Source organism: Photinus pyralis, unplaced genomic scaffold (genome assembly GCF_008802855.1).
Source record: "Photinus pyralis isolate 1611_PpyrPB1 unplaced genomic scaffold, Ppyr1.3 Ppyr1.4_LG7, whole genome shotgun sequence".
Taxonomy (NCBI): Eukaryota; Metazoa; Arthropoda; class Insecta; order Coleoptera; family Lampyridae; genus Photinus; species Photinus pyralis.
Window position 1 is genome coordinate 32,648,704 of NW_022170738.1, and position 22,808 is coordinate 32,671,511.

General features: G+C 35.9%; 3 protein-coding genes across 8 annotated transcripts in view; all 3 read right to left on the reverse strand.

Annotated features, from left to right (window-relative positions):
- LOC116177335 overlaps positions 1-13,331 on the reverse strand; it is a 334,411-nt gene extending 321,080 nt beyond the window's left edge. For 5 of the 6 annotated variants that reach the window (XM_031496291.1, XM_031496292.1, XM_031496290.1 and 2 more), the window contains exons 1-2: positions 13,117-13,329; positions 3,287-3,346 (exon numbers count right to left, since the gene is read on the reverse strand). In XM_031496291.1, the coding sequence (XP_031352151.1) occupies positions 3,287-3,340 (54 nt within the window). In that variant the 5' untranslated portion in view covers positions 3,341-3,346; positions 13,117-13,329. Of the gene's footprint in view, positions 1-3,286; positions 3,347-13,116 lie in introns of all 6 variants that reach the window. The other variant, XM_031496295.1, reaches the window with a different exon arrangement.
- A 2,691-nt stretch (positions 13,332-16,022) lies between these two features.
- Positions 16,023-17,885, reverse strand: LOC116177459. Its single transcript, XM_031496444.1, has 7 exons — positions 17,749-17,885; positions 17,489-17,699; positions 17,288-17,433; positions 16,813-17,225; positions 16,598-16,765; positions 16,383-16,550; positions 16,023-16,334 (listed from the first exon to the last, which is right to left on the reverse strand). Exons 1-7 carry the CDS (start codon positions 17,819-17,821, stop codon positions 16,149-16,151), a joined length of 1,365 nt encoding a protein of 454 aa, XP_031352304.1. The 5' UTR covers positions 17,822-17,885; the 3' UTR covers positions 16,023-16,148.
- A 3,331-nt stretch (positions 17,886-21,216) lies between these two features.
- Positions 21,217-22,760, reverse strand: LOC116175552 (post-GPI attachment to proteins factor 3). The gene is made up of 7 exons (XM_031493719.1): positions 22,494-22,760; positions 22,285-22,436; positions 22,083-22,235; positions 21,908-22,032; positions 21,721-21,857; positions 21,466-21,670; positions 21,217-21,417 (listed from the first exon to the last, which is right to left on the reverse strand). The coding sequence occupies exons 1-7, from the start codon at positions 22,618-22,620 to the stop codon at positions 21,360-21,362; spliced, it is 957 nt and encodes a 318-aa protein (XP_031349579.1). The 5' UTR covers positions 22,621-22,760; the 3' UTR covers positions 21,217-21,359.
- Positions 22,761-22,808: the final 48 nt, after the last annotated feature.

The window sequence follows — 22,808 nt, forward strand, 5'->3', positions numbered from 1 at the left end:
AGACATTGCCGTAGAAAAACAAAAGCGTTTGTATTACTGTGTCAGGGACGCTTTTTCCTGACCTATTCTTCAAATATTTGTTTTATCTCATATTTTTCCTCGCAACTTACAAATAAATTTTGTGTTTTCGTACCTAGTTGCTCAGAATGAATATACGCAGACGGATCTTTATGGTCTATAAATTTAATGGCACGAGGGTATGTTATCACAACCTAAAAAAGTTTATTTTCATATACAAAGGCAGTAGGTGAAAGCGTGTTCATCTGCGCAGTGATGTTTGTTTTCATTATACACGTAATGTTAACGTTGAAGGGTCTGAAGTTTTAAGGGTTGTAGGCGGCCACATTTGTATCGCGGAAATCTCCAAGGAAATCACTATAAAAGTTGACACAATAAAAGGGGAAATGATCTTTAAAATATAAAATGTTAAGCATCTCGTAAACCCAAATACTGGAGCAGAAACTTTTGAAAAATCTATCTCAATTGTTTCCTTCTATCTTTACAGCTTCAGTTTCATTTCAATTTTTTTAAAACTAAAATAAGCCGTAAATCAGGATGAAGTTTGATATAATGCCGTGGGCACGCTCTTGATAACTTGATTTACAAAATTTTCGTGTGCGCCTCCAAAAATCGCCCACAGAAGATTTGGCGGCAGTATCTTCGCCAGGAAGTTCACCATATCATCTTGCACTTTCGAAAAGTAACATCACAACCATTGTCCTCGTAAGGACTCTATTACAGTCTACAGAAGGTCTCATTTTGCACTTACAGGTGAATTTACGAAAGGTGAGACCTGTGTTCCAAGTTCGTGTACTCATTGCCAACTATTTCAAATTGTTACCAGTTCTTTCTCGCTCATGCGTTGACATGTGATAGAGAATAAAGAACTCGTTTGAAATTGGCTCACCTTTCGTAAATGCAACTGTACAAAGTAGTAGCAGAATTTACTGACGATAAATACAAAAAATAATGACGGGACACCCTGTATATGAGAATATTTCAATTCATTAAGTAAATCTGAGGAATTGCTTACGAATAAACACAGAGTTGGTTTGTTTTACTTGAATTTGCTTTTCCTCTTAGAATGTGAGACGTGCAATTCTTCGATTTCATTTTATCGCTTTGTAATTATTCAATTTAGATAAGGTGTTCCAAGTAAGACACATCTGGTCAGTTGCGACAAGGAATTTTATCAGGCGAAAACTAATTGACGCACGTGTTTTATCGCTGATAAGATATAACGAAGAATTGCGAGCCTGCTGCTGCTAGTTTTCGGAACTGTTGAACAGATTGTGCATTTTTTATGCTAAATTACTGGCAGTGAACCCGATTTGTTTTGTTGAGGCCGATATCTTCTATAAAAAATCTGCGCAGAGGCCAAAGGCATGTGAGAAGTTTAACGTGTGTTGTCCAATTACGGAAAAAGTTTTGTCGAGTTAAAAAAGGAAGCAGTGTACAAGCGGGTATTTTTTGTTAAGGTCTAAGAGTCATCGAATATTTTGTCAGTCAAGTCAGTTTTGTTTGTCATCTAATTCTGTGTCAGAAAGCAACGTGAAGTTAAAAGGGTGGCAACGTTCGTGTGTGAGTTAAGTGCGCCTTATATCGCAAATCTTGTACGACCAGATTATGTAGATTATTAAGAAAAAAAGCTGTAATTTGGATATTGCTTATTTTATTTGTCGACCGCCTGCGCGCGGTGCTTTATAAGATTCTTTGCAGGGATTTTGTTTTTTTTTAAATTGTTTCGGAAATAATTTCCTTCATTGTCAATCAATTAATTGTGTTTATTGAACTCCAAAGAGCGACCCAGATGGAGTTTTCAGGTGAGATTTTTTTTCTATTCGTGCCTAGATTTACATATTTCAAGTGTTAATTAAAAGTTGAAGAAATGAGAAAAGAAAAATTACGTTTTACGACTAGAACTCGATGCGCATCGATGCTGAGAATAATTAACTAAAAAATAGGTAAACATATTGCTGTGCCCCACGTTGGGGGTGAAATAAAAATGCTATGTGCAATAGCAAACGGTCACTAAACCACTCACAAGCACATTTTCAGTTAGCTCAATTAAGCGCAAGACACTGACAAAATCTTTTAACAAAAAATTCTGATTATAAAATTTTCTAAAGCACGTCCGGCAGCTAAGACCACAAAAAATCTCGATAAGACTTTAATTTTATTAAATTGAGAAATTCAGCAATCTTAACCTCCTCCACAATTCTAAAGAATTAAATTACGAATTTCCAATTAATACCTAACGTAACGAATTACGTTAGGATACCAAATTGAAAAATTATGAGAACTCTATCTAAGTTGTAATTTGGGCTCGAATATTTTGAAGATAAAACTTACCTTCGGTGAAGGCGTAGATAACAAACTAAGAAAGCGCAGTAGTAAACTAAAATTTAGCAATGTATGACAACTCCGAGATGTACGTTACAACGCAGGTCGTTCTTTTTTTTTGAATCCAAGAGAAACACATTAAACCGAGCTCGTAAAATTGCAATTTTTATTATTTAATTGTCTGCGTATACTTGCTAATTTTCAACATCACCAGTTATCATTTATGTCACTTGTCCATTTGGTTTAGTAGAAGGATAAGCTGTAAATAGTAGTTTATTCTTTGTGAACGGGCAAATAAAGTTATTTTTAGAAATGTGTTCCGCAGGTTAGAAGTCAGTTGAACTATCGACCCAACTACGTAACATTCTGAACATTGTAGTGTGATACGAATATGAGAGGGTGGTAGTAACCAATCTGGAGAAGGTCGGTCACAAGCGTTGGTGGTGGTGAATAAATGTCTATACTTTGCAGAATTACTCCAGCGAGTCCCATTTTCAGAAGCAGAAATTGAGCAAACCTTGAAGCACGAACACTTTTTAATTCGAAAACAAAACTGAATGTACAAACTTACAGATATTAAAAATGAAGGCTACACAATCCACCTGTATAATTACGTGATTTTTTCCTCCTTGAATAATGAACATGAGAATACGTAGTCGAGAAGCAAAAATTGTTACAATCTTGATCTGGCGCAGACAAAGAAAGCTGGCATTACTCAACACTATTGTTGGGCACATCAAAAGCACTGACGGAATTAAAACCCATTATTAGTTACTCTTTTTTGAACGCCAACTTTCTCCGAGAATGAATAAGCAACATTACAATATTCGAAAATACAACTGCAGTGTACAACCGACGACTTGTCTTTTAAAAAGCGTATAAATAATCATTACCGCACTGAATCCCGATTTAAGGCGAGATTAATAATTAATGGAAGTCTTACCTGGTAAACTTTGTAAGGCAGCGATTTATGTATGGAATCGTCATCTTCGGCCATTTGAATCTGTAAAAAGTAAAAAGCTATAAATTTCGAAAGACGCTGTACGTTTTTCATGTGTGTTATGAGCACTAAATATCTAGCGTTATTTCATTATTTGCATAGTAATTAGATAAACTTAACATGGTATATAATTTGCAGATTTTTGTTAAGACTTGAAATGAACCGCAACGCATGTACCGGCAATTAAAGCGAGGCTGGACGTTTTACCGGTAACATTTTTTTTGTGTTTTACATTACTATGTTTACTATGGTCGCAAAAACATTTTAATGTGTTAAACATGAAAAAGTCGTCTCTTTTCCAGATGTTCTTGTGGTTCTAAAAGGGCAATTGATCAGTTAATACTCATCCCCCTCCCTCCCTCTTTTCGAACTTGATGTTGCGTATGCTTGAAGGAGGCCGACGCTCGCAAGACTGAACGCCCGTAGCGGGTAAACGAGAGGATCCAGGAAAATCTTATCATTGCTTAGGTAGAGAGTAATAGTATGGTGGTACCGAAGTCACAAGATACGTATGCAAAAAGAAGTAATTTTGGGGGTAATGCAGTTTTCAATCGTGGAATGGTAGAAATGGTGTTTCGCTCTCAACAAACCACCCCACCCCACCGCGTTTCGAGAGAGGAAGGGAACGTCGGTCACTAGAACAGTGGACTTTTCCACAATCGAATCAAAGCAATCTATAGATAACTTCTGTTCTAATTTACAGAAAAGGACATCTGGGGGGAAGGTTGGGAGGCACAAAAATATATGGGCGAACCTTGGTTTCTGAAATAGAAACCCCATGTGCGATACATCATTGGGCAGCTCTTAAAAAATGTGAATTACCCAACAGCCCCTGGGGTGTTATGGTAAATACAAAACAAAACGCTAATAACAACACTACAGCGCCCACATATGGGTTTTAATTAATTTTTTGTTTTGAAAAAGAATCTAACCCAATTTTTTTCGAAGGTCGCAAAAATTTCGTGTCCATTCATATAGTATAAAAGTATATCATGTCTTACACAATAGCGTGGTCTGGCATCATGAGATCACGGAATAGCTATATTTTTCCCACGCGTATTATGTAAATTGTTATTTTCCAGTATAAATACAAAACAAAAAACTGTCCGCGACCTTCTCAAGTCCCATAAGTAGTTACGTTTACTATAGTATTAATTTTGATGAATATTGTGCCTAAAAGTCATGCTTTTTTAATTATCCCATTTATTAAGGATCCTCAGATCCTTTATAGTTTTGTATTGTCGCCCGTCCGTCCGTCCGTCCGTGTGCGCTCTAACTCTTTTTAAAAGTGGCCGATTGAGTTGAAATTTGGTGTACGGGTTCTTTGGACATTAAGGACGGACGCTATTGATTTTCAGGAAGCTGGTTCAATAGGAACAAAAGTTATAGGACTTCGAGTGAATCGGGAACAGGAAAAACTACGGGCTCAATATAATAGAAATCAACATATTTCATTCCCTAGGTCATGTATCGGGTTGGGACTTCCGCTAGATTATTCCCTATGACTCTTAGATGTGTAATACTTTAATATAACTCTTCTCTGTGGTATAGGTCGAAAGTTTTAGAGCAAAATGTAGCAAAAATTACACTTTATACATGAATTTAGAGTTTTAAAAGGTTTCAAACGCATTATCTTGATGCAGCAAGAGTACATCACGTGCACATTTGATAACCGCATGTGTGTGATTCAAAAATGTTAAATTATTGCCATATGGGTTTTGATCAAAATAATCAAAATCGTTATTTATGCACCAAGATCGTCGAGAAAAAGACTAGGGGCATTATCTCAATGCTCAAGACATAAATTTGATGCATTTCTGGCGACCACATGGATTTTGATCAAAACATGTCAAAATCGTTATTTATGCACCAACATCGTTGGGAAAAAGACTAAGAGCATCATCTCAATGACCAAAACATGAATTTGATCTATTTTTGGCGACCACATGAATTTTGATCAAAACATGTCAAAATCGTTATTTATGCACCAAGAACGTTGGGGAAAAAGACCAAGAGCATTATCTCAATGATCAAAACATGAATTTGATCTATTTTTGGCGACCACATGGATTTTGATCAAAACAAGATTAAGAGCATTATCTCAATGGCCAAGACATGAATTTGATGTATTTTGTAACATTAAAATAAATTATCGTTAAAAGTTATTGTAATACTGAGGATCCTTCGATATTTCGTTGTATCGGTTTATTTGATTTAAATTAGACACATGAAAAGATTTCTCGTTGTCAGTACCCTACTCCGACAATTCATTTTCGAGATATCCGCACTTGAAGTTTTCACATCGCCTATAAATGTTTCAATCGTTCTTTGTGAGTAACCTCTTCCGACACTGTGTCCTCGATACATTTGTAATCTTCAAATAAATTCAAAAAATAAAAAAAAACGCTTAAAATGACCGGTTGGCATTGGAGATCCAAACTCTAAAATTCCCCCATTTTTAAAATTTGGAAATTGTTTTAATTTGTAACACACAGTTCCAGGCCGTTTGGTCTCAAAATAATACAATTCGCAACTTTAGGCTATTTCAAAGACAGAAATCCATCAACCGATTCAAAAATTAACGAGACAGGCGTTTTCTAAAGTCTTCATGAATTTAAAAAATCAAAAAAATTGAATGGATCGGAAGCAACTGAAGAATCCGAACAAATTTTGAGATGCTGAAGAAGCGGACACTTTTTAAATATTTGAATAATTGCGTATAGGTAATTGAAAAATTTCAAAGATTGGAGAAATCTAAAGATCGTGGTGGTTTATCCAACCTGTAACAATTGTTCAAATTGTTGTTAAATTTACGTAATTATATCCTATCTCGTATCCCATTTAAAGTCATCATTTCTTTAGAAGAACAATAATGAACCTGCCTCATTTGCAATGAAAAAGTCTCAAATTCGCTCGCTTAAGAGACACGAGGGTAAATAAAAAAATTTCAGAATGACTCTATATTGAAAGACACAGAAAAATGTCTAGTTACAACAGTTTCCAAGTATTTTAAACTAAAATTGAATTAAATTATCTTCTCAAAAATACGCACCGAGGACATTTAATAAAGATACAGGTGGTTCTTTTTAAATTTTTGAATCAATGAATTGTTTAGTGATATATTTTTGAAAAGAGAATTTAATATGGTATCTTTTTAGAATAAAATATACAGAGCGTACGAGGAGCGTTACAAATAATAAAATGAAGTTAGGTCCGATAACTATTTTACCCGACCACGAACTTATTTTGAAAACAGTAGATTATTCAACAATTATTTAAGAAAATTATAATTTTTCTTAAAATGCTTTTGAAAATTCTCCTCTCGACATAAAGGGAAAAATCAAAAAATTTCAGAATACCAGATATTTTTTTAGTTTAAAGAAAAAAATTCTCTTAAAACAGTTTCTTTATATAAATTGTTGCATAATCTGCCGTTTGCAAGATGCGGGGTTAGGTAAACAAATTATCGGGCTTAACCCTGTTTTTTTTAAATGACGCACCTTATATTTTACGCTAAAAAATAGCACATTACATTGTCTTTTCACAAATATTAAAATAAATTAAAAAAAAAGAAAATTATATTTTTGAAATATGCTATCTTTTTAGATTAAAATATAATAAATAAAATAGGTTAGGTCCGATAACTTTTTTAGACTCCGTATGCTTATTCTTAAAATGACGGATGATTCATCAATCATATTTTGAAACTGTCAATTTTTGTATTTTCCGCCATACGTCTTAAGCGAGTGTTAACATTTGCAAATTTTCAGTTTTCCATTTTAAGTTTGCCCCAAAAAGATTTCATTTGATTTGATAGTAGTAATAATTACAGAGTAACGATTGTTCTCAATGTAAATGAAAAATAGCATGGCGCTTCCCTTTGACAAATTAAAATTAAGTGCGTGCGTATATGTATCAGGGAGTAAGACGCTTCTGGCGTGCTTCTAGAAGTCCGACTCCGAACGGGGTAGTTGCGCAAATTAGTGTCACTAAGTAGCCATATTGAAATCCAACCCTCGCTTCCCAAGTTGAAAAATCCGCACATGGGTTGTTTCAATGCAAGCAAAACCGTTACAGAACGAAAGGGTTTGCTTGAGGATTGCATAATCGATAGTGTGCAACAGTAAGTGCATGTCAACAGACAAAAGGGTCGATGCGGTATGTGCCAATTGAGCATCGGTGACTCATCTGCACTTGCTTTCCATTTGAATAAATTTTGCATTTTAAAAAAGTGTAAAGGTGCTTCTTATAATGTAATGAACCCAAGGATGTCGAATTAATGATTAATATTACCCTCGATATTACGTGTCTTTTCATTTACTTATTCAAATTAGCACAACTCGAGCATTTTCGTGTCGGCCAGTAATTACAAAAGCATCGAAAAAACTAACCGCTTCCGCAGAAAGTTGAATAAGTACATTATTGGGATTGGGGTTGTCCTGCAATCATATTCCTCTATCTATCTATAGGCTCCATGGCGAAATAGGAGACCCCCGCCTCACTCCAAGCAGTCTGAACGATTAGGTAGTGGAAAAATTACTAGAAAAATTTGTTGGTAAAGAATTGAGTAAAAATAATTTTGTACATTTTTTAATGAAAAAAGATAAATATTTACGTGACGAAAACACCGACACTCGTGCCGTGTGCCTTACTCATTCAATCAAAGGTAAACATTTGCAAGAATTCAATATTATTTGTTACGTGTCGTAGGTTGCGGAACTTGACCTTAAGACCACGTAGCGTAATTATTTATAATAATATTGCACAGTAAGCGGATGAATAAATTTAATTATTGGAACTGGATCAACCTCATTTACTTATTACCTATTATTCGACGTTGTACTAACACGTGGAATAGTAATTATTTATATTTCTTAGTATTTCTACAAACTGCATGTTGTGTTGTTAAAGGAAATGTGACACCTAATCTTAATCATATTGCGCAGGTGACTTTTGTAAATGATTCACACCTTTGTTTATATGCATATGAAATAAATTATCGTGGCTTGTATCTCGAGATGTAAAAATAAAGGAAAACGTATAAAACACAAAGGGGGGCCTGGAATGGTTGTTAATTTCATAATCTTAACACAAACATTCGCTTAACACAACATAAAAGAGATAGTAGAAAATAAATAATTATTCATTATTTAATCATTTCGTATTTGGCTTGAGGGAGCACCTAGAATCGAGTCGTGTAACAATATTGATTAAAATTTACGTTTTTCAATCTTTAAGCAGATAAAAAAAAACCTTTAGATTGTTGGAATGCAAACATTTTTTGTCAGTGGTGTATCGCAAGAGTCAACTATGTGACCAATGTTTTTTTAAATTTTTTTTTATATTAAAATTGTGCCTGTCGAAATATAATCTTGTAATTATTACCTAGAACCGAGCCTAGAACAGAATAGGTAAATGTAGGTCATATTTGAGAGGCAATTGAGGCACTACTGTACTTTATTATGTGCTATTCACAGAAACGATAATCTAATAGAAATAACCGGGAATAACGATGCATCGTTGCCTCTAAACTCTAATTGCCGTTTCTGACACCCCTTCGAGCTACAAGAAGCAAAGTAATAAATTAGAATAATCGCAAATTTAGCTTGGCGTATTCTACGCACCTTAATGTGATAATGTACTTTGTTTAATAAAAGGGGAATTGGAATTAGTTTCGTGAACGGTAACCCCTTTTTTTCTAAATTACGATGAACGCAGTTATTAGGTAAACTAATTAGGGCAATTTAATATTCTTTCATTACGCGCTAATAAGTGAATCACATACCAAATTCCTTCAGAATTAAAAGTTACATATTCTACAAGAATCTTGCGGGAAAATATCGCCGACGTATTGTTCCTTCGATTCATTAGGAACTTTCTGCCGGTCATTCGTGCCCTCGTTCGTACCCCTTTTATAAATCGCAGAGATCTCAGCAATGGAATCTGGATTATATCGTAAAGCCCTGGAGTTTTCGACAATAAATAGAGCTGTATTATTATTTTTGCATTCGCTTGAAAGCTATTGGGAAATACTCGGAGAAATATGTATTTTGACCAATCCTGCTTTGGTCAATTCGAAATGTCGCCTGCTGTCGTCCCCAACCTTCGAAATTAAATCCCGTCTAGTTCCCCACTTGTCCCTATAACAGAGTGATTTTCTATTTCATCAGCTAATTTTTCCCGAGACTTTTACTCTGACTAACCGAAAAGATCCTCATAATATTATTGATATTAATCCACAACCGTATTCCTATGTATTCCAACCCCGTTCATTAATTCCTTATTCCCGTAAACCAGAAACCAGAATTACTTTTTTTTCGTTTATCTCCCATTCACCAGATATCTTTCAGTTTCATTCATCTTCTCCCCAGACTTCTGTTACCTACTACTGCGCTTAGGACGATAGATCTGACTCAAACACGATTGTCACAGCCCCCTGTGGTTTCCGCAAGATTCAACATGGGCTCTTCACAAGGGATGTTTGAATCGCTCGGAAGACTCCTTTTAAGGGACGTTAACCAAGTAAAGTCTAGCCAGCCTTATTTGGAAACCAGAAAGCGAGCCAGAAAGGCATCACAATATTTGGTTATAAGGAAAACTAGGGTCCGCGTTATTGTTATAGAACCCTGTGTAGTACCTAAAATAATTCCGGATTGTACCTACCTGTTCACCGTCGTAAACAGTTAATTGAGTACAATTAATTCCGACATTTGACAGCGGCATGAAAACAGTTGACGGTGTCTACACAATCGATCGTCCGTTCCTGACCAGAAGATGCAACTAAAGGTTGCCCACCTTGTATTGTAGTACCACATTTATTATACTAATTATACTAATTAATTCAAACAGCCGGCCTGGGCTCCCGAAGGCAAAACCCAGCACAGCTTACACTGTTTTTGACACAATTTTTCATCAAACATTGTATTGACATCCCAATGATTGCTACTTTCAAAATTAAACCTAAAACACAAACCAAGTAAAAAATATGGCAACTTTCAATGTAAGTTCATATTTTCATCACTACAACTTCTGGTGGAGGCAGCACTCTCAAAATGCAGCATTTTCGAGACCCTTTTATTATTGTTATTTATGCATTAATTTTCTTGGGACAAAGACCAAACTCGATTGCCCGATATCCAGCGTGATCATATGTATTTTTTGCGACCAAAATGTTTGTACTCAAATCTTATCAAAATTGTTGTTTATGTACCAATTTTGTGGAGCAAAAGATCAAACTCGATTGCTCGATATCCACGAAGTGGTCCATGTGAATTTTTGGCGACCAAAATATTTGTACGCAAAAGATGCCAAAATTGTTACTTATGCGCCAATTTTCTTGGGAAAAAGACCAAACTCGATTGCCCGATATCCAGCGTGATCCATATGTATTTTGGCCGACGAAAATGGTGGTAAACAACAATTGTTATTTATGCATTGACATCACCAATAAACGAGTCAATAAATAAGTCTCGTCCTGACGTTGCACGTATGCACGTTTTGCTTTCAAAAACAGCAGTTGCGGAAATAATTCATGCCCCCCCCTTAACACTCCGAAATTTGATGGCTGTCTCGCAGACCTTCAAGGTATAGGCTACCTATTCCAACCAATTCAAAGACTCTAGGACCATTCCCCTAGATCTAGAAGAAAACGACAGAAGTGAGTGCGGGCGGACGGGCAACACCGAGGGCAACACGAACACCGAGACGAAAACAATAGCGCATTTTTTTAAATAAAGACAATGTGACTGATCGCATCACTTATTGCTTTCCCGACAAAATTCTTTACCGTGTTTTGCTTCACTGATGGAACATCCTGTATATTTTATTCTAAAAAGATACAATATTAATTCTAGTTTCAAAACTATAACACTAACAAGTTCAAAAATATTCAATTTTGGTTCAAAAGGTTGCATGCAATATTTTTAAAAAAATCCTCGAAAAAATCTTTTGATTTTTTTTGTATTTTTTTTAATTATGTGCATCGTTTTTAAATTTTTTTTAATTACCTACTTGAATATTTTTTGAATCTTTTATTTTTGAAAATAGAATTAATTGTGTTAGATTAAATTTACAAGGTGTTCAATTTAAAAATGAGTTTAGGTCCGATTACTTTTTTAACTGACTGTATACTTATTCTAAAAACGGCAGATTATTCAACAATCTTAGAGAAAATTTTACAATAAGTAAATATTTTTCCTAGCGTTTTTCTCTTTAAAGTAAATTTTACATATTTCGAAAAATCCAGGGCAAATTGACAATTTTTCCCATTTTCAAACTAACAATTAAATGGGACACCGTGTATATCAAATTCATTATGATTTTGAATGGCACTTTTCCCACGAGTATAGTCTCATTTCTTGTTGAACTGTCAATATCTACAAATTATTATGTTATCCTCGTCCTCGATGTTATCATTATGTACACAGCGGCGCAGGTCCCCAACTTCCTTGGGTCCTTGTTCTACGGGACACATGGGCCGTTAATTACGTCTCTGGCAAAGTAAAAAAGAGAAATGCTATTCAGTACGGTTGTAAGAATTGTTAATTGGCTATGATTCTTCGTCATGGCAACGAAAAAACAACAAGCGCTAAAGAAATGTCAGCTTTTGTTACCATTTGTTAATTACTAATCGAGTTACTAATAATAATTATGCCCGACCCATTAAATTATACAGGGTGTTTAGTCTTAGTCTTAACATTGATGTCAAAATGATAATTACTGAAATTCGCGCACTGGACCGGTATAGTTCGTTTATCTCGGTTTATCGTTAATGTTTTTCGTTCCTGTCTCGGTTCCTGTAAACAGTAACAATTAATTTTGTGTATGTAAATAAATCACGTAATTAAAATTACCTATTCTCGCAGTGTTACTACTGCGAGAGCTACTGTCAAATTTTCAAAATATTCGGTGCCCAATATAGATAGTAGTATTTGTCTCTAACGCATCCTGATTGCATTCTTTCCTTCGATTTGATTAAGACTATCCCGTAGGGCGTGGAGAAGGGCCCGCTGGGATTTTCCTGACACCCCCCTGCCTAATCCGACCCTGTGCTCAGTGTATTAAATGAGACCCAACTTTGGTTATTTAAAAATTATGAGTAAAATGTCGATAAATAAATACTTATTGTAGATAAAACAATCAAAATTATTGACATAAATAAACAAATTTGATTTATTTCCAATAGTACATGGATAATTTTTCTAGGTACGAATTAGGAAGAAACCTAATTTAAAGGAACATCGCGCGCTGTTAATTACAATCATGTAAAATGAGTGTTGCCAATTAAAATTTATTAGGTAATGTTTTATTATTGACGTCAATCTAAATATGGACCTTACCTAGTCTATTCAAATTCATTTAATTAAAACCAATTACCTAAAACCGGAACTTCCCTCGCCGCAAATATGAGAAAAGTTGGAAAACTATTTACGAAAGGTGGCACCTATTAATAAATAAGTAATTAATTATTGGCATTTTGGCGAAAGCCTAACCGGGGGAGAGGTCTCGGCAAATAAAATAAACAATTTATAAACTAGGTAAATAAACAAACAGAGCAACCTGTTTGGATTGACGACAAACGGGAACGGATTTCATATACACAAAACGCGTAGAGGTTAGGAAATTGGAGGGACCACACGTCTTTTGACAAAAAAGCTATAAAACAGCACCTGATTTTAATATTTACATTATAAACATAGGAGGTTATCTAGGCGAGATAGAATAGAGCAGAAGGTGCAAAAAAAGGTAAATCTAGGGCTATGTGAGTCACCAACCTTAATGCAGAATTAAAGCCCTTCTCCATATAAATGTTGACACATTTTTTTAAATACACCACTTTTATTACACTAATCACACTAATACACTTTACAACTTAAATAATAACGATATCTACAACATTAACGTGCCAAATATGTAGTCTTTCCGTCTCGCTCACTACATTTGAACCGTACATGACATTGCCTGATTCACGTTTACAACGGCAATTGGCGATAGAGATGGAAGAATTGAAAGACATAACCGTCGTTAACTGTCATGCGCGGCATCTCCACGTAAATTGTGGAAGTGATCGAACGCATTGTCGCGTTTATACCGCAACTTACTGTAACGAATTTCTTTTCTTGCAATTCACGTTTTTGTCATTACTGAAAAATCATTGTAGAATTTGTAATAAATCCTTGGAATGTCGTTAAAACTCGATGTAAACAAAGTTGATCGACATAAAATTGGTTATGTTAATAAACAATCCTTAAGATGGCAGCACCAAATAAAATTTCGTCTACCCTTTGAATATAATACAATGCGATCAAATATGAGTTGCTGTCTAGTCACCTTTGGAATTTTTGTTTACATGGTAAATCGTACTTAACTTGAACTTCCAAAGGCGACTCGACAGCAACTCATTTTTGATCGCCCGTTAGTATATTATATACCGAGGGACTAAAGTGTGTTTTAACCCCGAGAGTGCAGATTGTTGCCCAAAACGTAGTTGAGCACCCGAGGGATTAGGACGCACTTTAGTCCTGTGGTATATACGCTATTTTTTGTACTCCGGTAATCAGCTATGGCAATTTCAATGTTAAAGTGCAAATTTGAAAGACAAAATTTGATTGATTGTAGGATCAATATACCTGGTAATGTCAAATTCAGTGGCGTAACTAGGTAGGTGCCAAAAGTGCCGCGACACCGCGCTCTGAAGGCGGGAGGGCGCGTCGGAGGCGCTGAAGCACCGAGGGCACTAAGTCGAGATGGGCAGTACGTGGTGTACCGTATAGGCCAGTCATAAAAGACAAGAACGGCAGTTAAATTCTAATAGTTTGCTACAGACGAATACAGGGTGCACTGAAATATAATTAAACCTAAATTTACGGTCCTTTAGGATGAACGGAACATCCAAGGGATTTCAGCGCATTTTTGTGTGGCAGATCAGTACTTTTATTAGCCAGCCCCCACAGACGCCGGATGTATACAAAGTTTGAATCAAAACACTTGTACCACGCTATGTTAAGTGCCTCAATATGTTGAAAAACAGCCTAAGAGTGTAGCTTCCAAATGTATATAATAAAAATTGTTTCTTACACTTTCTTAATTTTATATTTCAAAACGTCTGTTACTTTCTGAATAGCCCTTGTAGAACAAAGTTACAGCGGTAGGAAAAGGCTGCAAATTTAAACTAATAATAATAATACTTTATTTGTGATCTATACAATAGTCTGTATTAGTGTGACCAGCATTTGCACGCAATCATTTATACGACTTGTGCCCCATTCCATAGCTAAATTTGACGTGAGAATTGAAAACATTATGAATAAATGTATTTCTATTCTTCGTTGAGTGAGACTTCATTATTCAAAGCATTTTTCTAAAATATAAGTAGGTAGTGCAGTGCTTTTAAAATTTCGTGTAAAGTTTCTCTCAAAAATGTACAGTGTTCTATTAATTAGAGCTCAATGGTAAGTGATAAGGCGCCAAAACCTGATCCGGCACCGCTTGGAAAAATACCTAGGTACGCCACTGGTCAAATTGTGACCGTATAACGATAAATGTCAGTTTGATTTAAAGATTCTAGTTTAAAACTACGGCGTACAAATGATCGTTTAAAACTCTGAAGAACAAGCTATAAGGAAACCTACTGCCTTCCAAATTCAAAAAGATATATGGAAAACGGTATAATAAGTGTAAAATATGGTGCAAGAATAAATATGTACAATACAGGTAACCATTAATCATTAAATTGTTTTTGACAATTCAGTGTGTACTGTCACTTTTAGTCCCGCGTCGTGTTTTTCTCCCTCCGGGAGAAAAAATTGCACTTTAGTCCCTTAAATGAATGACAAAACACGTTGATTTAGTCGACGGAGTACAAAAAATTTTATACTCAAAGCTTTGAACACTGCAAAAGCCCACATTATGGCTACAGGCCACAATCGGCCTTATTCTGGAGCTTCTTGAAAATCTTGTCTTGTAGCTAGCAGAGCAGAAATCGACATAGGTACCTACTATAAATACTGCCTACAGGAAAAATAGCATATTTTGGAGGCAAAATATTATGTACAATTGTTTGCGCTGCAGCGAATGAGACCATACCATTGTTTAAACAATGACCATACCCATACCATTGAATTAATTGGTAGTTATAAATTCAATGCCCATCATACTTATAGGATAAATATTGTGCAAGATCTTTTTGTTGATTTCAAGTCAACAGTGGGATTTAATCAGCAAAAACAATTGGAAAACTTTTACACTATAAGTATGTATGAGTGTTTAGTTGTTAATATTGTAACTTAAATTTAATTATGTGTTTTATTTATTACAACTAATTAACAATAAATTTATAACAGTCTTAAAATGGATTAATTTATAACAACAATTATCACTTAGAATTTATAACGTAACTAAAGCTCATCGAAGTTGGAACTGACTGAAATATGCTACAATTTGTTTATATATAATAAGCGACAATTGTTCTAGAATGTACTTAGAACGATTCGGAATATTCTACAATAAACACGTCATTATCCGCCTTCGTTTTTATCGCCGATGAATAATCTTTCATGGCGCCTCGATGTCTATCGGGATTTCTTGAAGGTTCGCTACAATATTAAACTACGTCTTCTACGAAATCAATTTTATTTTAATAATAGAGCGCGACAAAAATAGGTGACGAACGATTGTGAGAGAGAAAGAGATATTCAATTTTGTCGGCACTTACCAAGTGCCACTTTCGAATTTTTTTTGTTCTGTTGGGTCGAAAATAAGGGCAATTTATAAAGTTCTTTGTTTCCTTAAGTAGAATTATTTATGATCATTTGGCATTGTTAGCATATTGCAGTGCAGTAGAATGACTTTCGTTAGATGGAACACGAGTAAATGACGCATAACTCATTCGTCTATTTTCGATTGGCCTTGAATGCTCCGTTGGTTCATATGTCCACAGACATCTTGGAAACATTTTTAAATGTCTCATATCTAAAATGTATTTGTCCCATTCCTACAATAGAATTCATGCAGATTGAATTATCCAAAAATATAAATATACCTGGAAATCCACCACCGCAGGAATTTCCACCGCATGTTTTTGAAAGGGTGCATTAATTTTAGGGGACGCAGCTCCTCTTTCCCAAAGACGCTTCAAACGCTTCTTGGTAGTAGGATCTGCTCCTCCTGCTCGCTTTGGTACAATCTCGCACCCTGCAGGCGTCCCTTTCTAAATTGTAATTTAGCCAATATCGCGATACAGACCAGGGTGCAAACCTCGAATTTGACAATGAATTTCTTCAACAATTTTCTAGACTTTAAATCCGCTTGAAAATCGTTCACTGCCGCTTTCCAATACTTATTTACTCCCACTATCTTTTTCAGCGTTTTCGCGTCGAGATAACCGAAAATTTTTTTCACAATCCAAATTGGACACAACTGAATCTGGAAACGAAGATACAATTCTTTTTCGCTTACCGATATGAACAAACCCAGTCTAACTCGCCGTCATCGTCATTCCCTTTCTTGGTCTTTTTTCCACCTTTCGTTTCTTTCCCTGTTTTGGTTTTTTTTGCACTTTTCCCTTTCTCTTTCTTGTTTTTCTTTCCATCTTTCGTTTGATCTGCGCCGCTTTTCTTGGGGAGAGGTCTATATTGTTTCATGGCGTCGTTCCAAATTTTTGTACATTGTTCCACTTCCATCTTGGCCGGATTTTCTTTATTTTGTGGACTGATGAGCATGTCGACCAGTGGCCAGTCGGAGAAACTTCGCGACTTTCGTCGATTAATCAGCTGGGCGGAATGTGATTCTCCTAGTCTTGTATTGGAGACCACCTCGTGGTAGAGGCTTACTCCTCGTCTGTATATCTGGTAAAGCACCGCTCCTCCTCCTAAGCGCAGTAAGCCTTCAAATATGTAGGTAGGTACTTATAGTGGATGGTGGATGTGATTGTGTTACCGCACTTACCAATCAGAATCATAGTTTGTTCTGATTCTTCGCTCAAATTTGCAAACCACTCTAAATCGGCATTTTGAACCTTTTTTAGTGTTGGAGTATGCATTGCTCTGTTATGATCATTTAATGATTTATCGTACACAAAATTTATGCTTGCTCTGGAAACTCAAATACTTACGAGTCGAGCATAAAATAAGGTATATAATGACGTACTCCAAAGAAGCATACGTATACGAACTTTCGTAAATGGTCATCAATAAGCTGAGTAACGTCGATAGTGAATTTATCGATTTTAACAAACGGAGCATTTCGGATAATGTTTTTACCTTCTCAATCCGAGAACATCGGATAAACCACCCTTGCATTGCATTGAATCGAGTCATTAATTGCGTTACATACTTTTTGGATTGAATGGCATTTTGCTCTAGGATCAAAGGAGTCACCGTCATAAAAGTCAACGATTTATCACTTACTCTGGCATGCAGACGAAGATATCGATCTGGTTTCTTCCAATTCGTTGAACATTCGAGTTGATGAGTGTATCATTCTGAACAATATTATCCAACTAAGGAAACTGACAATTTATTTTTTATCGTATAATATGACAAGCACACATGACAAACTGTTTCGGGTGGCTTGAGATCCTAGGCGATTCCTCTCTCTCCCTCTATGACTACTGGAGGTTCAACTCTGGACTGCTATAGCCCTTTTGACAGATTTAATTCATTTCAAAATTAGGCTTGTCGAACCAACTGATAAATTACTACGTCTGGGTGTCTGTCTTAACATGTAAAATGATTTAGTTTTTAGGGTCACGAGACAATTGTTTACAAGAGAATAGCAAACCCATGTTTTGAAATGAAGCGAACCAAATTTGGGCGGTTTAAATCTTATTTATTGGTAACCGCACGGGTTTGAGAAAGTAGATGACCTGTGGATGGGGCTCTTTTACCGCATCATTGTATAAGTCGCTTAAGGTCTGTATGTTTTGCTTCATTTCAAATCATGGACGAATAACTAATGGTCTGACCAACCCCCTGATGGCCATATAAATGTTAATCGTTTCCATAGGCTATCATTTCAGGATTGCATTGCATGGTTGAAGGCTATAGGGCTTAATTTTTTTGAAGTTACTACTTATTATCGCACGGTATATGCACTAAAAGTTTTGGACGGGAGTAAAATCTCCTGCAAATATAGCGCTTCTATATATTCTGTGGTCGTCATGCGTAACGCTTGGTAGCCGACGCTCTCACAATTGTTTAAATTACTTCTTCAATGCTAATGCATATACACATTTAAAGCATTATGTAATAGCGTCGGAGTAAATGAATGAATTTAAGTTTATTGTTAGTTTTGTATTAGTTTATCACTTTATAAGCGGTATTTAATATTTAATAGGGTGGTGCGTAGCGCAATTGCAAGGCCGCCGCCTTTCGAGTATGATGGTTCTAACCCGAGTGCGCGCGTTTTTAGCGCATTTTTGAAAAAAATACGCTATTATATTCGTTATTGCTGGCAGGCCGGCTGTCCGCGNTTACTCGTGAGATCGATAATTTTAAGCTTCGCTAATAAAATACTGACCTGCATTACCAAAAATGCGCTTTAATCATGTATATGCTGATTTACAACTTGTTTTTTCTATAATACCTATATGCGGCATGAGAGGAGTGTCAGAGACCAAGAAATATTCAATTCTGTCGGCACTTACCAACTGATGCCACTTTCGAATTTTTATAAATATGGCAAATTCTATCAGGTGCCTATACCTACTAGCGAATTTGATTTCAAGTCTAAACGACGGACGTTTAGCGGTATTTGAATGGCGGTAGCAGTCGGCTCTTTTATGTGTTGGGACATGAAACACAATCAGGAAGGGAATTGAATAAAATGCAGAATTTGGTGCGTAAGAAAAGGCATGAACAAATAAGCTATATTACGCACACAACAAGGGGATACCAGGAACGTCTTTTATGGACAAAAAACCTGGCATAACCCGCAAATTCACGAAATAAATGATCTACGACAACAAAATGCAAAAGATAAATACATAAATCAAACATCTCAAATTGTATCGAGTCAAATAACGGTAAATCCACACAAGAGGGATTACACAATTGAAAAACAAAAACACATTACATAAATTTACGATCAATTTGGCAAATTGTATGTACATAAAAAACATCAAAACGGCGTGACCCTAGTCCAGCCTTCTGCGTGTAGGTATACATAAATAAATACTTAATAAACAATGTAAAGGTATAATCACCTGTGTACTATAACAAGGAATTCACCTTTCATTAGAGTACCATGAAGGATAAAACTAGTTCCAGTCCCCCCCTCCCCCTTCCCCTCCACCCCGTACTTTGGTAGAAAACGGTTTCTTTCGTTGAGACTTTTAATTAGAAAACAATGAGAGACAAAATTAATTTTTAACCCCCCCCCCCCCTCCCCCAAGGCCCCGTCGCTCACTGATCTCGTAAAGAGTCGCACGAGAAAGTTATACTTTGTACAAACCAATTATTTCGATGAGACCATTACCCCCCCCCCCCCCCCCCATTTTCTAAAGTTTAACTTGGCACCACTAAAGGCATGCGTATGCAAAATATGAGACCAATTGGTTATCGTATGTAAAAGTTATGCACGTTATGCACAAAGACTGGTCCCCAAATTTCGTTGAAAGCAGAATTTTTTTCGCATCCCCATTTAGAGGCGAGCCTTTTCGAACCGAACGGAAAGGGAGTACCCCAAAACCTGTTCAAAAACGTGCTTTGTAACTCTATGGTTGCTGAAGAAAAACAAATGCAAATTTCACCACTTTTTTGAGGGTGGGTCCCAAACAAAACTCGTTGGACTCTCGGTTTATTTGGAAAAGTGCTAGTTTTGATCCTCTATACCACCCAATTTTTTTTACATACTTAGGTACCTATGTCATGTAACACCCTGTATATCAGTATTTTACGCAAAATGTAAATATAATCACAAACTGTGACATGAAATTCAATGCCCAATGGTTAATAGTTAGTACAAGAAAATGAAATGATTACCACCTAGTTTACTACCTGTAAATACACAAAATAAATAAACATTAGACCCGCCATTACTCAAACCCATCTCCGCATTGGAATTGGAATACCGTTACTTGACGCTAACTTTCTCCCCAAGCTTCGATATTAAAATCCCCTGATCATCGGCACCTACGCAGAACGGCTGAAAAGTGAAAACGTAGCACGTTTTGTCCGTCCGTCTGTACGGTTTTGAACTACTTTTAGGGGATTTGTCCTAAAGGCCTGGAACTTTTTGCAATAGGTTACCTACCGGGAAGGTGTGCCAGACGGCTTTCAAATTTATTTATTTTCCATAAACATATTACATATTTAGGTTTAATTGAAACTTCTTTGTCATCTTTTCAGTTTACGCGTTCGTTTCACCTCTGTCAACACTCAACTGCCTGTCTTTTACTTTCCTTTTCTTCAGCAGTAGTGGCAACTATTTCCTTCCTTTCTTGCTGTTTTTGATTCTATTATCTGTTTTCGGTATTACTTGGCAAGTTTTAGCGAAGATTCCAGAAATCTCGATAGACATCGAGGCGCCATATATATAAGATTAGTCATCGGCGATAAAGAACGAAGATGTGACGTAATCTTTCCGAGAAATATGACGTGTTCGAGAACGTTCTAGCTAGAACAGTCGGATGCGTTCGAGATCTTTCAAGAAAGAGGGGGCGTTTGTTGTATAAGCAAATCGAATTGCGTTTCATGGAGTTCTAATATTGACGCCGAAATAATAAATAAAAATAATATTTTACTGTTAGAGATTCAGTATGATGCCGATTGACATTTTTTCAGTACCTTGTATTACAAAAAAAAGAAAATGGGTGACTGTCAGCTTTGCATGAAAGAGATTAAGAAAAAAATAAGAATCAATAGTAATAAACAAACTTCAGAAAAACTTTGTAGAGTATATTTTTGGTCTACAGGAAGCTCACATTACTAACAACGAAATAACAATACATTGCCTACATGCCTATTTAAAAATGATCTACATTAAAAACCTAACAGCCATCAATTCGTGTATAAATATTTTAATCTGATTTCTCCACTTCTTGTTTTCTTAAATACTTGCAGTCGTCAATGATAAAACTGTAAGCATACTTCTAATACTGAAATGTGAATAGTTGCAAAACTTACCTATAAAATAAGATGGTCAAAGGGGCACTTGATAAGTGCCAGAGAGCGTGAAAATCATAAATAAAAAATAACGGCGGTTGATCAATTAGTTCCAGGAGGGTAGAAAGTGCACCTAGCGTAACAAATACAGCACATTTCCACGTGTAGGGTTGTCGTTTCCTATTCCACGCACACCAGGCAAACCAACCAAAAGCAGTCATGGCACCTGAAATTCAAGAAGAGAATTTTTGTGATCCAGAACTATAAATTCATTACCAACTGCAAGATTGAGTTCCATATTATATGCGTAACTAAATCTTCCCGTACTCAAATATGCAACATGATTAAAATAAAATGCTAGAAATATTGCCGTGAGAACCATCAGCAATGTCTGAGAAGTATTACGTAAAATTCTAAAACAGCATAGTTCACGATACTGAGTGCCAGAAAGTCACATACAAACCGCATACACATGCAATAACAAGACATTAAAACAATCGAGAATGCGCATGAATAATCCATCAGTTCTGTAAATGGGAAGTCTCGAGCATGGAAGACACCTGACCAAAACCATGCATTTATGCAGATCTAAAACTGGAGACATTACCACTTCACAAATATACGAATTAAAGGCTAACCAAGCAAAATATATGCCACAAGGTGTAAGTTGGACTATCCGACTGCACCTGGAACCGAAATTTTCTAATCATTTTAATGTGAATGTATAAATTAAGTAAGGAAAAAGCCACCGATGCCGGTTCCTGCATTCCAAAAAGTCGGATAAATGGCCACTGAAAACAAATGCCTCTGTATTTTGTTACAATTGAAAAGATGCCACACCTTGCCATGGAATTGAGGAACATTCCACTTTCTTTTATGGAATGCGAAGACCGTCTGCCACATGCAATCGTACTGGCATTCATCGTTACAAGACCACTGGGTAACTTTTAAAATGATTGATTGCTGTTTGTCGTCGGTGAAGTGTAAACCGTCTAAAAGGTATAATTATATCAACAAAAAACATCGCACCCTAACCCTAGTTTACTAACCTTCGGTACAATTTAGTAAATTACACCTTTCCAGGCATTTTTGATAAAAAGGTGAGCTGTCGCCTAATGATTGAGTTGAATAAACTATAAAAAGACACAAGAATACTATTTGAGTTATTAAATACATTTTCAATGTATAATTATAAGATGTAAATAGACCCTTTCCACGCTCATGGTTGTTGCCATAGCAACGGCTTCTTTTCTTTGGGAAGTGGAGATCGAATTTCGACCTTCAGAGAGCAGATCTCAAGGTCCCACTACACTACGTAAAGGTAGCGCAATTTTCATTCAAACCTTTAAAAGTAATACGTTGCA

Bases quoted from the DNA above. Each gene is read 5' to 3' on its own strand.
- LOC116177459 (XM_031496444.1), bottom strand. From the start codon at position 17,821: ATGATACACTCATCAACTCGAATGTTCAACGAATTGGAAGAAACCAGA. The intron at 17,434-17,488 runs GTACGTCATTAT...TTGAGTTTCCAG, and splicing joins TATACGTATGCTTCTTTGGA to AGCAAGCATAAATTTTGTGT. The intron at 17,226-17,287 runs GTAAGTGCGGTA...ACATATTTGAAG, and splicing joins ACAAACTATGATTCTGATTG to GCTTACTGCGCTTAGGAGGA.
- LOC116175552 (XM_031493719.1), bottom strand. From the start codon at position 22,620: ATGTATTTAATAACTCAAATAGTATTCTTGTGTCTTTTTATAGTTTAT. The intron at 22,236-22,284 runs GTGTGGCATCTT...ATTTGTTTTCAG, and splicing joins TTCCTCAATTCCATGGCAAG to TGGCCATTTATCCGACTTTT. The intron at 21,858-21,907 runs GTTTGTATGTGA...ATGCTGTTTTAG, and splicing joins TGTTATTGCATGTGTATGCG to AATTTTACGTAATACTTCTC.